Genomic DNA, 15,487 nt, shown 5'->3' with positions numbered 1-15,487 from the left:
GTGGAGCAGCCCCTCTGCGCATGGGGTGAAATTCAGCACAAAGCCTCCCTCCCACGTGAGCCCCAGTTCAACCCAGAGTCCAGCACACGGGGTCTGCGTCCCACTTGGGTGTAAGCAGTGCCTGGCCCTAGTGTGTGTGACACACACACACACCCCTCCGCAGAAGGAGTTCAGATGCCACAACCGCCCAGCCCTGGGGACCAAGAAACCCTTCGAAAGCAGCAGATGGCCTGGAGGGCATCCAATGTTTTCTCAGCGTGGTGCTCCCCATGGAGCAGAGGTGTTGAGAGATGTCACTGATCTGTGTAAAGTGCCCGCAGAGCCATAGATAAAAGGTGCCATGTACTTTATAAGCAGGGTTATTGTTCGAGAGGAGGTCGGGTGTTGTGAGCTATCCCATGGGTGGGGACTGGGCTGAATGCGTGTTGTGAGCTATCCCGTGGGTGGGGACTGGGCTGAATGTGTGTTGTGAGCTATCCCGTGGGTGGGGACTGGGCTGGACAGGTGTTGTGAGCTATCCCATGGGTGGGGACTGGGCTGAATGCGTGTTGTGAGCTATCCCGTGGGTGGGGACTGGGCTGGACGGGTGTTGTGAGCTATTCCGTGGTTGGGGACTGGGCTGGACGGGTGTTGTGAACTATCCCGTGGGTGGGGACTGGGCTGGACAGGTGTTGTGAGCTATCCCATGGGTGGGGACTGGGCTGGATGGGTGTTGTGAGCTATCCCGTGGTTGGGGACTGGGCTGGACGGGTGTTGTGAACTATCCCATGGGTGGGGACTGGGCTGGACGGGTGTTGTGAACTATCCCGTGGGTGGGGACTGGGCTGGACGAGCGTTGTGAGCTATCCCGTGGGTGAGGACTGGTCTGGATGCTGTTGTTAGCTATCCCATGGTTGGGGACTGGGCTGGACGGGTGTTGTGAGCTATCCCGTGGGTGAGGACTGGGCTGGACGGGTGTTGTGAACTATCCCGTGGGTGGGGACTGGGCTGGACGGGTGTTGTGAGCTATCCCGTGGGTGGGGACTGGGCTGGATGGGTGTTGTAAGCTATCCCGTGGGTGGGGACTGGGCTGGACGGGTGTTGTGAGCTATTCCGTGGTTGGGGACTGGGCTGGACGGGTGTTGTGAACTATCCCGTGAGTGGGGACTGGGCTGGATGGGTGTTGTGAACTATCCCGTGAGTGGGGACTGGGCTGGATGCATGTTGTGAACTATCCCGTGGGTGGGGACTGGGCTGGACGGGCGTTGTGAGCTATCCCGTGAGTGGGGACTGGGCTGGATGGGTGTTGTGAGCTATCCCGTGAGTGGGGACTGGGCTGGACGGGTGTTGTGAACTATCCCATGGGCGGGGACTGGGCTGGATGCGTGTTGTGAGCTATCCCGTGGGTGGGGACTGGGCTGGACGGGCGTTGTGAGCTATCCCGTGGTTGGGGACTGGGCTGGACGGGCGTTGTGAGCTATCCCGTGGGTGGGGACTCGGCTGGACGGGTGTTGTGAGCTATCCCAGGGTTGGGGACTGGGCTGGACGGGTGTTGTGAGCTATCCCGTGGTTGGGGACTGGGCTGGACGGGTGTTGTGAGCTATACAATGGGAGGGGACTGGGCTGGACGGGTGTTGTGAGCTATCCCATGGTTGGGGACTGGGCTGGATGGGTGTTGTGAGCTATCCCTGTGGGCGGGGACTGGGCTGGACGGGCGTTGTGAGCTATCCCGTGGGTGGGGACTGGGTTGGACGGGTGTTGTGAGCTATCCCACGGGTGGGGACTGGGCTGGACGGGTGTTGTGAGCTATCCCGTGGGTGGGGACTGGGCTGGACGGGTGTTGTGAGCTATCCCGTGGTTGGGGACTGGGCTGGACGGGCGTTGTGAACTATCCCGTGGGTGGGGACTGGGCTGGACGGGCGTTGTGAGCTATCCCGTGGGTGAGGACTGGGCTGGACGGGCGTTGTGAGCTATCCCGGGGTGAAGAACTGGGCTGGACGGGCGTTGTGAGCTATCCCGTGGTTGGGGACTGGGCTGGACGGGTGTTGTGAACTATCCCATGGGTGGGGACTGGGCTGGACGGGCGTTGTGAGCTATCCCGTGGGTGGGGACTGGGCTGGACGGGTGTTGTGAGCTATCCCGTGGGTGGGGACTGGGCTGGACGGGTGTTGTGAGCTATCCCGTGGTTGGGGACTGGGCTGGACGGGTGTTGTGAGCTATACAATGGGAGGGGACTGGGCTGGACGGGTGTTGTGAGCTATCCCAGGGGTGGGGACTGGGCTGGATGGGTGTTGTGAGCTATCCCTGTGGGCGGGGACTGGGCTGGACGGGCGTTGTGAGCTATCCCGTGGGTGGGGACTGGGTTGGACGGGTGTTGTGAGCTATCCCAGGGGTGGGGACTGGTCTGGATGGGTGTTGTGAGCTATCCCAGGGGTGGGGACTGGGCTGGATGGGTGTTGTGAGCTATCCCTGTGGGCGGGGACTGGGCTGGACGGGCGTTGTGAACTATCCCGTGGGTGGGGACTGGGCTGGACGGGCGTTGTGAGCTATCCCGTGGGTGAGGACTGGGCTGGACGGGCGTTGTGAGCTATCCCGGGGTGAAGAACTGGGCTGGACGGGCGTTGTGAGCTATCCCGTGGTTGGGGACTGGGCTGGACGGGTGTTGTGAATTATCCCATGGGTGGGGACTGGGTTGGACGGGCGTTGTGAGCTATCCCGTGGGTGGGGACTGGGCTGGACGGGTGTTGTGAGCTATCCCGTGGTTGGGGACTGGGCTGGACGGGTGTTGTGAGCTATACAATGGGAGGGGACTGGGCTGGACGGGTGTTGTGAGCTATCCCAGGGGTGGGGACTGGGCTGGATGGGTGTTGTGAGCTATCCCTGTGGGCGGGGACTGGGCTGGACGGGCGTTGTGAGCTATCCCGTGGGTGGGGACTGGGTTGGACGGGTGTTGTGAGCTATCCCACGGGTGGGGACTGGGCTGGACGGGTGTTGTGAGCTATCCCATGGGTGGGGACTGGGCTGGACGGGTGTTGTGAGCTATCCCGTGGTTGGGGACTGGGCTGGACGGGCGTTGTGAGCTATCCCGTGGGTGAGGACTGGGCTGGACGGGCGTTGTGAGCTATCCCGTGGTTGGGGACTGGGCTGGACGGGTGTTGTGAACTATCCCATGGGTGGGGACTGGGCTGGACGGGCGTTGTGAGCTATCCCGTGGGTGGGGACTGGGCTGGACGGGTGTTGTGAGCTATCCCGTGGGTGGGGACTGGGCTGGATGGGTGTTGTAAGCTATCCCGTGGGTGGGGACTGGGCTGGACGGGTGTTGTGAGCTATTCCGTGGTTGGGGACTGGGCTGGACGGGTGTTGTGAACTATCCCGTGGGTGGGGACTCGGCTGGACGGGTGTTGTGAGCTATCCCAGGGTTGGGGACTGGGCTGGACGGGTGTTGTGAGCTATCCCGTGGTTGGGGACTGGGCTGGACGGGTGTTGTGAGCTATACAATGGGAGGGGACTGGGCTGGACGGGTGTTGTGAGCTATCCCATGGTTGGGGACTGGGCTGGACGGGTGTTGTGAGCTATCCCAGGGGTGGGGACTGGGCTGGATGCATGTTGTGAACTATCCCGTGGGTGGGGACTGGGCTGGATGGGTGTTGTGAGCTATCCCATGAGCGGGGATTGGGCTGGACGGGCGTTGTGAGCTATCCCGTGGGTGAGGACTGGGCTGGACGGGCGTTGTGAGCTACCCCGTGGGTGGGGACTGGGCTGGACGGGCGTTGTGAGCTATCCTGTGGGTGGGGACTGGGCTGGACGGGTGTTGTGAGTTATCCCATGGGCGGGGACTGGGCTGGACGGGTGTTGTGAGCTATCCCGTGGTTGGGGACTGGGCTGGACGGGTGTTGTGAGCTATCCCATGGGCGGGGACTGGGCTGGACGGGCGTTGTGAGCTATCCCGTGGGTGGGGACTGGGCTGGACGGGCGTTGTGAGCTATCCCGTGGGTGGGGACTGGGTTGGACGGGTGTTGTGAGCTATCCCGTGGGTGGGGACTGGGCTGGACGGGTGTTGTGAGCTATCCCGGGGGTGGGGACTGGGCTGGACGGGTGTTGTGAGCTATCCCGTGGGTGGGGACTGGGTTGGACGGGTGTTGTGAGCTATCCCATGGGTGGGGACTGCGCTGGACTGGACAGATGTGCTGACTCTGTTATGTTCTAGGAACCAAATGGATTGTCACTGCTGCTCACTGCCTCCACGAGGAACTGGAACCGGAGAACCCAGTGTTCCGCAGCTCGGATGTTCTCAGCCCTTCATCATTCAGAATAATACTGGGTGAGTGACCAGCAATCCGCACTGCACACTGGCTCAAGGGGTGGCCATGGGGCAGAGACAGGTCACTGGCTATGTGGTCCTCCAGGCGGGCAGAGGCATGGCCATCTCCCATGATCCCATGGCCTGGGTAATTAAAGGCAAAGTGGGCTCAGGCCAGCACCCTTCATGCCATTCCCCTGTGCGATTGCTGTGTGTGTCCTTGGTTCACACACTGGCTCACCACTTCCTCCAGGAACCCTTCAATATACAGCGTCTGATGTTCTCTGTGGCTCCTCTCTGCCCCCGCCTGCTAAGCTGGGTTCCCTGCCGTGGGAGCCCCACAAGCTAGTTGTGCCATGATGATATGTTATGTCTGCCAGGCACAAATTTGCTAGGATGTGTCCTGCTCTGAGCTATTTGCTTCTCCAAGCCCCCGAACGACTTTAATGGGAATTCCCTCCCCTTTGGGAAGGCAGGGTGATGGCCTCCCATAACTGCATGTAGCCACCTCTCCCTGGCCCTCCTTCCTTCACAGGGAAACACCGGACTTTAAAGCAAGACGACACGGAGCAGCAGCTGCAGCCGAAGAACATCATCATCCACCCCTCCTACAGGGCGGCCACCTTGGAGTACGACATAGGCCTGGTGGAGCTGTCTGAGCAGGCAGTGCTGAATGATTACGTGATGCCGATTTGCTTTCCTGATGGCTCGCACCACAAAGGCAAGAGCTGGCTCTCTCTCCTCGCCCACCCAGGGACAGTGGTGGGCCAGCTCCGAAACGGGCAACAGAAAACTGGCTACAGCTCTTGAGATTCAGGGACTGACCTTGCAGAGGTGCCAATCGGTTGGTCGCTCCTGCTGCGAGCAGGCCATAAAGCCCAACTGCCAGGCTAAACACAGACCGAGGTGGTAACCAAAAGATATGTGCAAGACAGAGACCCCAAGGAGGGTGGAGAGGAAGTGCTTATGGTGCCTCAAGGGGCTATTAGTGAGAGGCCATGGGGCAAAACTGATCCAAAGGCTAGAAAGATTTTCACGACACCCAGCCTAGCTGTGGGCAGTTTGTTATGGGATGATGGCATTATCTCCCCAAGGGAGGTTTGGATGGTCCTTCATGTCAGTCACTGGACAAAGTGCTAGCAAATACGCGATAGGGACAAGCTTGACTTGGGATCAGGATGGACTAAATGACCTAGAGGTGCCCAGCTCTGACCCATGTGATTCTTTGATCCAACCCCCGGAGTTTTTCCTTTCTCTCTGGTTCTCCTGGCTGCTGTGTTCTTTATCCCGTTGTCTCTGGGCAAAGGGGACAGAGGACTGTTCCAAAAGGCATCTCCTCTGCCTGAGACAGTCAGACACAGACTGTCTCAAGAACCGCTCGCCATATGTGTGAGCCCCACATCTCCCCAGGCAGCCGTCCCTCCCGAGACCTGCTTTGCTTGTGACCCTCACTGCACCTAGTTTCGGAAGAGGGGACTTACAAGCTAGGATCAGTGCCTCAGGCCAATATCAGAGCAGCTAAGTGGAAGGATGCACTTTTAAGGATTAACGATGCAGCGGGCTACATGAAAGGAATTTATACACCTGCCCTGGACTCCTCTTGTAAAACAAACCAGGCACGTTGGATACAAAATCTGCTTTGAGGGAACTAACAGTTGCCTGGGCACAGGCCAGTTCTGGGGTAGTGAAAGAATGGCTTCACATAGTCTGATTCACTGCCATGTTCAGCAGGGTCCAGTTAATAGCAGAATCCTCTTCCCACACCCGAGTATCCCTTCGCTAGCAAACTCTTCTTGATTTTGCTTTCAGATGCCATGGTCATTGTCAGCGGATGGGGGAAGGAATTCTTGAAAAAACGCCCTGAAGCCTTGATGGAGGTGAGAATTATTAACCTGAGAATACCAGGATCTAGGGGCCGGAGCACAGGGATGGGGGTCTAGCGTCCTGCCTCTGACACCGGCCTCCTCTGTGACCTTGGGCATGTCACTTCCCCTCTGTGTGCCTCAGCTACCGCAGCTGTAAAACGAGGATGCTGGTGCTGGCCTCCTTCTCGGCAGCCGAGTGAGAGTTCGTTTTGTCCAGCGCTGGGAGCCGAGCAGCACCACGGACACGGCAGGAAGTGCTGCCGTCAATGCAGTGCAAGGGCTGCTGGAATCCTGGTAGTGCCTTGCCTGGAAAACTCTGCAGAAAAATGCATCTGTCTAAAGCCAGAGTGGCTCCAAACTCCATGCCTGTTGGGTACACCGCTGCAGTCAAACAGCCACCAGGGCCTTGAACGGGAGTAAACCCACCTCTCGGCCTAGCATCATTTCCCCCAAATCACTGCATGCGGCCGGCGACCTGGGAGAAACCAACAGACACGTGTTGAGCAATGAGCAAACACGAGCGCTTTGCTCAACCGCTTCACTCGGCTATGAGGCGTCGGGGGCTTTGAAAGACATCGATTGCGGACCAGGCTGCCAGCAGCAGAGTCCAAAGGAGAAGCAGGTCAAATCTTCAGCATCAACTGGAGACGTGTAAGATCAGCTGTGCTAATGGAATCCAAATGGCTTGGCTTTCTCTCCCTTTACAACAGGCTGTTCATGAATGCTGCATCAAATGGGAACATGGTATATTCGACTCACTCTAGCCCCACCAGGCCTCACCTGTTGCTTCAGTGTGATCTTAGTTTGCGGGTCAGCCCAGATGGCTCGTCCTAGTCATCCTTTTCCCAGACAAACCCCAACAGGAGGTGCTGGGGGACCTACAGGCAGATCTCATGGTGCCAGTGTAGCCCATGGAGCATAATTATTATTTGTTTGGATGATGGTGGTGCCCACAACGTGGTCAAGGGCTGTCCACATACACAGGAACACGTGGTCCTTGCCTTGAAGAGCTTAAAAATCTAACGGCTTGTCTCCACAGCAATCTGAGGTGTGTGTGCATTCACTGATTAGATTTCAAGGCCTGAAGGAACCCCTGTCATCACTTAGTCAAACCTCCTGTATAACACAGGCCCTCGGACGTCCCACCAATAACTCCTGTTTGAATTCAGCAATGGGAGCGTGTTCCCAGGGTTTCTGGCATGTTCACACAGCTCACGCTGTAGCCTGCGCTACTGCATCTCCACTGATATTTTTCACCAGGCTAGCACGGGTAAAGCTAGCATGGGTCTGTCTACCTGATCCAGAGTCACACTTGGGATTGCAGTGTAGACAAAACCTACCAAGTCAAGAAGAGCGCGGGAGACAATCAAGGATAGGTAGCGTGTGTGTGTGTGTTTTAGAAAAAAATACACAGTCGCCCTCAACCTATCCGTGGTTAGCGGGCCAGTTTCTTGTAGCCATCGTGGTAGGGGTGGGTCTGAAAGGAGGCCATGTTGTGGCCTTGCAGATCAGTTCTCGGAGGGCAGCATGGAAGAAGGTGCAACGCGGTGAGTGGGAGAAGCAGACAAGTGCATGGATGAGGCTGCGGCACTGGTGGGGTGATGGGGGCAGGGAGCAATGCAGTGGAGACCAGAGCAGATCAGGGAGGGTTTATTACACCTTTTGGCAAATATTGGGAGAGCCCATAATCATCTGGCACCTCGGAGCCTCACGTCCACCTCCTCATCCCACCACCTCTGCTTAGCTGTGTCCTCGTGTCCCTTCCTGTTCCTAAGCTGTGTTCGTCCCTTCCATTACTGGATTTACTCATGCCGGCGGCTTTTCCAGCTGGCTCCCTGTTCCATCGCTCTTTGGGCCACACTCTGTGGTCAAACACACGAGTGTGAACGGGAACTGCAGACACGTATCTGAGGGCAGGATTAGACCCTTTGCGTGAAGGCATTCGGCGTGAACGCCCACACCTGCCCTCTTCTAGTAGGACATGATGAGGAAGCTTTCAGTATACACAAGGAGCTGGGTCTTCTCCATCTCTGATTTCTATAGGTTAACTGATGTGGTTACAGGTGTATGCCCCACACCGACTTGTCGTGGTGGTCTGACCCCTCTGACAGTGGCTTGGCCATGTAGCAATTAAGAAACCTGCTACAGTGTTGAGTACGGGGGGAAGGATCCTTTGGCTCAAGCACTAGGCACTTTTGCTTTGGGATCTAGATGTTCCGGGTTCGATCCCTGTTTCCGAGCCCCAGCCAAGGGTGCGGATAACAAAGAATAAAGGATGTTTGGGCTTCTGTAGTTGTAGCTGTGTCAGTCCCAGGATATTAGAAAGAGAAGGTGGGGGAGGTGCTTGCAGAACTCAATTTGTGTTTTCTTTATCATTTCAGTGGATAATATCGGTGTTTATTTATACGCTTTTTTTTTTGCAATTTTTATCAATTTAAATATTCACAGGTGTGGGAAATCCTGGGCCGTTCAGGCAAAGGTGGGTCTCAGACAATTATTTCATGCCAGTTGAGTCTGAGATTCCAAAAGTGAAAGCTTTATAAACCATTAAGATGCAAACTGCGACCATCAGATGTCAACATTTTAGCCTCGACTCAAACACTCACAAGTTCTCAAGCAGCATTTTTCTGACTTGGGCCACGTGTGAATTTCAGTTGCTCTTCACGGAAATATTTTTCCGTTGGTTTGTGTGTGTGCGGTTTGTGTGTCTACAGAGTTCGGTGTGTGAGATTTAGTGACATTTACCACTACAAATCTGATCCTTCCAAGCCTACGTAGGTACAGCAGGGGCCGCCGCTAGCCAATGGGCACCTGGTAACTAACTGTTTTTCCTGTCTTGCAGATTGAGATCCCACTCACTGACCACGCATTGTGCCAGGAAGCCTATGGGAGGCTGAAGAAAAAGGTGACGGATGATATGATCTGCGCTGGAGAGAAAGAAGGTGCAGCTTCCTTCTAAACAAACCAGCTTTGGTGCCAGGGTGTCCTTCCATCCGCCCCAGCGGGAAGGTCTCACCCTCATGCTGCCTGTTAGACACCTGGCGAGGGGGTGAACTCGAAGGGGGTCACAGCTCTTTACCAACTCCTCATCTGAAGAGGGGGCAGAGGGCACGTCACCCTGTGCAGAGGCCAGCTCGAGGCTTACGCACCACCCAGCAGAGCTTACAGTGGATTGAAGAGATGCACAGCCCTTGTGCTGACCCACTCCGTGGTGTGACCCATCAGCATGGCCCCATCTGCTTCCCCCGCACAGGTGCTATCCGTCAGGGGACCCGGATGGGGCTCTGTGCCCTGAGGCTGTGCTGAAGGGCTGGGGCCAGCAGGGGGCTCTGTCTGGCAGGGAAAGAGCAGTACTCCCAGGGTGTAGCTGCAGCCCCTCACTCAGAGTCTGTGTCTGCCTCTCCAGAAGAGGAGGGTGACTGCACTTTGTGGTTGCAGCCGTGGGGGAGCAAGATGGGCAGGGAGCCTGATCCTGGCAGCCGAGACGGCCTATACGGAGCCCCTCCTGCTTCCCATCCAGACAGATCCCTCTGCTGACTCTGACCCTTCAGCGCAGCCCTGTCCGGTCATGAAATCATAGAAGTGTAGAACTAGAAGGAACCTTGAGTCTAGTCCGCTGCCTTCACAACAGGACCAAGAGATGCACAGAGAACCATCCCTGACAGATTTTTGCCCCAGATCTCTAAATGCCCCCCTCAAAGATTGAACTCACAACCCTGGGTTTAGCAGGCCAATGCTCAAACCACCGAGCTATCCCTCCCCCTTACACCTTTGATGGGGTCATGCCCCACACTTTGAAAATCTCTGATCTAATGCAACCAAAAGTTATTGGGCTGTTGTCAGGAATTCCTGGGTGAGCTGCCCTGGCCTGCGTCGGACGGGACATCAGAACGGATGCTCACCGTCTGGCCTTACAGCCATGAACTCTGGGAAGTTCCGCAGTGGGGATGGGCTATGGACAGAGGTTTACTCCATGCAGCTCCTGCAAGGGAATCAAAGGGGACGCAGCATCCGGTTTGGTTCCAGACAGATAGATTTGCCCATACAATGCCAGCTCCTGTTTCCTGATAAGATGTGGTCACATCTTAACACCTGGTTTTCACATCTCCTTGAAACCAGCTTGAGAAGTTAACCCATATTTTCTCCTGTGCTGGATGTCTTTGGATTGGGGTGACCAGATACCAAGTGTGAAAAATCAGGACGGGTGGGAAGTAATAGGTGCTTATGTAAGACAAAGCCCCAAACATCAGGATTGTCCTTATAAATTTGGGACATCTGGTCACCCTACTTTGCATGAAACATCAAACCAAGGTCCTGGCCACATGTAGTCACTAAAAGTTCTACACTACTTTCCATATCAGAGTGTTAACTCTGATGTCCTGGCCAAATTTTAGGTTGGGTCATTCTGCCTCCCTCTATTTCTCCTTTAGTTTCAACTAGGTCCAGAATTCTTCCTCCTTTCCTGTCTTAAATCGCTTCTCAGCCTTGCTGTGCGCTGGTAAAGAGTTGCCAAGTTTGCCACTCAGAGGTGGCTGCATTTTAGTGGGGGCACGCGGCTAACCCTGTCCGTAACTTTGAAGTAGCAATTTGCAAAGTCTGCAGCACGTTTGGGTCCCTTGGGCACCCCAGAAATGACCAACCTTCTCTTCTTCCTGCAGGAGGAAAAGACGCTTGTAGCGGAGATTCAGGGGGGCCCATGGTCACATTAAGCAACCAGAATAACCACTGGCAGCTGATTGGCACGGTGTCCTGGGGAGATGGATGCGGGCAGAACGATCGATATGGAGTGTACTCCAGCGTGTCCAAGAGCTTGGCCTGGATTCAGCAGGTCACTGGGGTGGAATATTGAATTCTCTGACCTGCTCACAACCCCGGCTAGGTGAGAACAGCTGGGAGGTGCAGCAAGTTTGCCAGGTCTGCAGCAGACAATGAAGTCGGTGATACATAAATGGGTCGTTCCAATTTCTGCCAAAAAAGCCACCTCAGGGAGATGCCTTGGATGCCTCAGAGTGTAAATATAGTGGCAGGAAAGGCCGAGACTGGATTCCTGCACCTACCTGAACTGATCTGTGACCTGAGCCCATCTCTGCAGGGATAAGTCAATTTCCCTTTGGTTTCCAGGCACCGACAGCCACGCACGGACAACTCTGCAATTCCTTGTAACTGTGCGCTTACCAGGAAAGGACAGGATAAACCTGATGCCATAATCAATACTAATGATTTAGACTGGGGGGAATCCTGCCAGAGTTTGGGGTTTTACAAAGCCCATGAGACTTTTTTTTTTGTTTTTAAAAAGCTGGGGTTTTGCAAAACTTCTCTGTTATGAAACACTGCAAAGGAAAGTTTGCTCCTGAAACCAAATAATTATTTTTAAGACCATTGAATATTTGTAAAGTGCTTCTAATTAATTGGCAGCCTATGGTATGCAAGCAAAGGGCCCAATGCTGCAAATACTGAAGTATTCCCTACTGTGATGCTAATGGGAGCATTCAAAGTACACCTCTACCCCGATATAAAGCTGTCCTCGGGAGCCAAAAAATCTTACTGCGTTATAGGTGAAACTGCATTATATCCAACTTGCTTTGATCCGCCAGAGTGCGCAGCCCCGCTCCCCCTCCCCCCCCCCCCTCCCCGGAGCACTGCTTTACCGCATTATATCCGAATTCATGCTATATCGGGTCGTGTTATATCGGGGTAGAGATGTACTATGCCCAGTAATATTTCCAGGATCAACCCCGAAAAAGATAGTATCAGGGGGTAGCCTTGTTAGTCTGTATCCACAAAAACCACGAGGAGTTCGGTGGCATCTTAAAGACTAACAGATTTATTTTGCCATAAGCTTTCGTGGGTAAAAAACATTTCTTCAGATGCATGGAGTGAAAATTACAGACACAAGCCTGAGAAAGATACTCCTTCTGGGAATAGAGTGGATGAAATTCACCCCTCTGTGTAAAGCCAACACAAGATCTATATCACATTTAAGTCATAAGTGGGACTTAGGTGGCATGTCCGGGTCTGCCCAGGGGTGAATTTTTACCTAGGCAGAAGAATGTCTTTCAAAACATGCAGCCACTCCAAATTCAGGATCTGCCAAAGCAAAAGGGTCCTAGACCCTTGGATGTTTCAAGTTCTTTCCTCAGCGTACAACCCATGCTTGTTAGATGGGCTCTAAATTTGGCTCTAACTTCTCCATTCCCTTTCCCAATGACTTTGTTGTCTCTAGCAGGCAGCTGCGTCTCAGTAACCCACAGGTTAAACAATGTTATTCTTTCAACACCCAATATTCATACCAAGGAAAGAGGGGGTGGTTACAGCGAGCGGAACTTTGTCCAAATCTATGCCCTGATTCTGCCCCCCTTGAAACCAGTAACAAAACTCCCCCTGACAGAGCAGCAGCCGGGTCAGACCCACTGCCTACTGGAATACACAGGCCTGCCGGTGGCAGTTAGCATTTGCACTTGAGGAGTTACCTGTCTGATACTCTAATTAAAGCCTATTAAAATTAGGTGATGCTGAGACAACCGGTGCCCACAGGATCAATCCAAACCCACTGAACTCAACAGACAGATGCAAATTTCAATGGGCTTTGAATCAGGCCCTAGGTCACCATGGCTCCTGCTGGATGATGCTCACCAGTCGGGTACCAAAAGGCTGCAATGATCACGTAATAAAGCTCCCCATTCTGTCAACTCTGCCAGCTTCAGCGTCGGCTTTTCCTGGCTTCGTTGGCATGGTCTGAAAGGTCCACCAGACCCGGTCGACTCAGTCAGTCCACAGCGGGCAAGCCAAACACACAGTGATCCTTGCAAGATGCAACATGTAACACATGCAAAAAACACCTCAAGCACATAGAAGATGTATGCAACATATAGGAAACACAGCGCATGTGCAGCACTCCAACGCGACCTGTGTAATACCTGGGCTCGTATTCTCTCTTGCCTTTGAGCTACCGTAAGGGCCGCCGTTTAGCTATTGTTCTTCTAGCATCGCTCAGGAAGGAAGATCGGAAGCAGGTCTCTACAACTGCAGGTGAACAGGGTTTGTTAAAAATGACTATGGCTTGCACCTTGCAGTTCGAGTATTTATAACCTTGTAACAGCCTTAAAGAAGCACTCGGCAGCCAGCGGGGAGGTAGCTGCACATAGGCTGAGAACAGAGAGAATAACAGAAATTAACAATCTGGCTGGGCAAGTAGCAAGCAGCTACTGTCCCAGAAAAGTACATTTCACATCAAACTAGCTGAAAACCAACCAGTGCCTCTACTTCCCTGCCATGTCTTGAGTGGAGGGGTCAGCTCTCTGCCATAGAATGGGGAGTGGGCCAGACACTGACCTCTGAGAGACCCTGGTGATACAACCTTACTGGCTGTCTTTCTCCCCTGAGGAATTCAGGATGGGGGAGATATCGGGGGCATGGGGGGGATGGCAGGTAGAAGGCCACTGGGTTACTTCCCAGAAAAGACAGTGGAAGGGAAGAATGGGGTGACCTGTTGTGAGGTGAGAGATCTCAGCTCAGCCAGGCAAAACCCCAAGCCAGGTGAGACTCACCCTTACAACACTCACTCAGGTCTGTGATACAGGAGAGATGGGGCTGAAGCAGAACCCTGGGTCTGAGCTCTGAGTCGGGAGCCAAATGTCCTGGCCCTGACCCTGATCTCACTGGTACTGGCTTTCCCCTGGGGTGAGCGAGAGCAGAATCAGGCCCCGTATCTCCCCAAATCCCTGCACCAAAGGCCCCTAAGGACCCTGTTCATTAAATGCACGGAAGTGCTGTGCTGGGCTTTGGCCCCTCTGTGCTCGCCCAGCAGCTGATCCTTGCAGCGGAGGGCTAGAAAACAGGGCGCAGAGAAAAGAAAAAGCAATGATGGACGCCACCTTTGCTGGCACCTCTCGACCTGTCGGTGGCGCAAGCCCTGTTCTGCAGCGAGCACGAGGCAGGCAGAGTCTGGCTGCTGCGTCCAAGACGAGGACAAGGTCACTGGGATGGCGCATGTCCACTCGCTGACCCCGTGACCAACAAGGGGTCAGGCACCCGCAGGTGTACACGTCTTATGCACGGTGCGTACCACGGGCAGGCCCCTATGCTCTGCCCACCGGACTCACTCAGTGACAGCCTCTAGACCGGCTACAACAAGGACAAGTAAGGGAGAATGGGTCAGCGGTGCGCACCACGCAAAAACTGCCGGGGGGCACCCCGGCTTGCTAGAGAATATTGGCCCAGAGAAGCTGGGATACAGGGCACTACGGTGGGCTACTCCAGACCTAGCCTCAGGAGGAGAACCTCAGTGTGCGCTTGCTATCCCACCCTGCCATGCTGCTGGCATGGGGGGAATTGCCAGGTGCAGTAACTGACCCTTACACACACACACACACACACACACACGAGCTGTAACTCTGTGCTCCTCGGCCATCACAGAGGAGCTAGGTAACAGCATGGCTCTGCTGCAAAATTCAGCTCTGGCGCTCCACCTCCACCAAGAACTGAGACTGAATCCCAGCCTTTCTGTGCTACATCACGTTACCGCTGCGTGCCTCAGTTTCTCCATCTGCAAAATGGAGGTAACAATGATCCAGGAATGCTTGCCCTGTGCTCCAAAAATATAACTGCTCAATAATATTATTTTTTAAACTCTGATCGAACTATTTCTCGTAATGCCCAGTGGTCAGTAAGCCAGCCGTTATCCAGCCGCAGTACCTGAATTCCTTTTACTGATGGATTATTGTGTAAACTCAGTCAAGGAAGAAGAAAGGAGAATGACTAAGGGAGATTCTTGAGCAGGAGGGGACGGAAGCTTTACTTCAAAAGAAACCAAATTCCTTTCCTGGGACGTTTACCAAAGGGAGTTGCGTCTTCAAAGGGGGAGCTGCAAGGACTTAGAGCCAGATTCTGATCTCATGGACACCAGGGTAAAAACGGAGTTACTCAGATGAAGTCAATGGCACAAAGATACTGCCCTAAAAATGCCTACAGACAGAGCGATTAAATTAGACAGAAAACCACTGTGAGGGTAGATTAGGTTGCTGCTGAGTTCAGAATTCTATCATCTGTATTCCAGTTTGTGCTGGGAACTGTCCAAACACGTAGCGAGAGCCAGGCCCTGTCCTGAAGAGCTTACAGTCTAGACAGACAAAGAGTGGGACAAAACAATGATCTTCATCCTCCTTTCCCCAGAGAGAGTAAGAGACATGCCAAGGTCACACCAGAAGTCTGTGGCAGAGAAGCTACAAGAAGAAGTTTTTTAAGAATCTCCTTTTTATTTGAAGAAATGTTTTTTTAGCAAAGAAAATGAGGCCCGGTACGTTTCTATAGCATCCGTCCCAGGAATGCCATTAGGCATGGCGTG

General features: G+C 54.2%; 1 protein-coding gene across 1 annotated transcript in view; it reads left to right on the top strand.

The window, feature by feature from the left end:
• MASP1 (MBL associated serine protease 1) overlaps positions 1–12,833 on the top strand; it is a 69,200-nt gene extending 56,367 nt beyond the window's left edge. Inside the window, exons 12-16 of the mRNA XM_054039417.1 lie at positions 4,187–4,300; positions 4,815–5,000; positions 6,089–6,156; positions 8,987–9,086; positions 10,803–12,833. Coding sequence (XP_053895392.1) covers positions 4,187–4,300; positions 4,815–5,000; positions 6,089–6,156; positions 8,987–9,086; positions 10,803–10,993 — 659 coding nt within the window. The 3' untranslated portion in view covers positions 10,994–12,833. The remainder of the gene's footprint in view (positions 1–4,186; positions 4,301–4,814; positions 5,001–6,088; positions 6,157–8,986; positions 9,087–10,802) is intronic.
• Positions 12,834–15,487: the final 2,654 nt, after the last annotated feature.

Source organism: Malaclemys terrapin, chromosome 9 (assembly GCF_027887155.1).
Source record: "Malaclemys terrapin pileata isolate rMalTer1 chromosome 9, rMalTer1.hap1, whole genome shotgun sequence".
Lineage (NCBI taxonomy): Eukaryota > Metazoa > Chordata > Testudines > Emydidae > Malaclemys > Malaclemys terrapin.
Note: the sequence above shows the minus strand (reverse complement) of the source record. Positions and strands in the feature narration are given on the sequence as shown.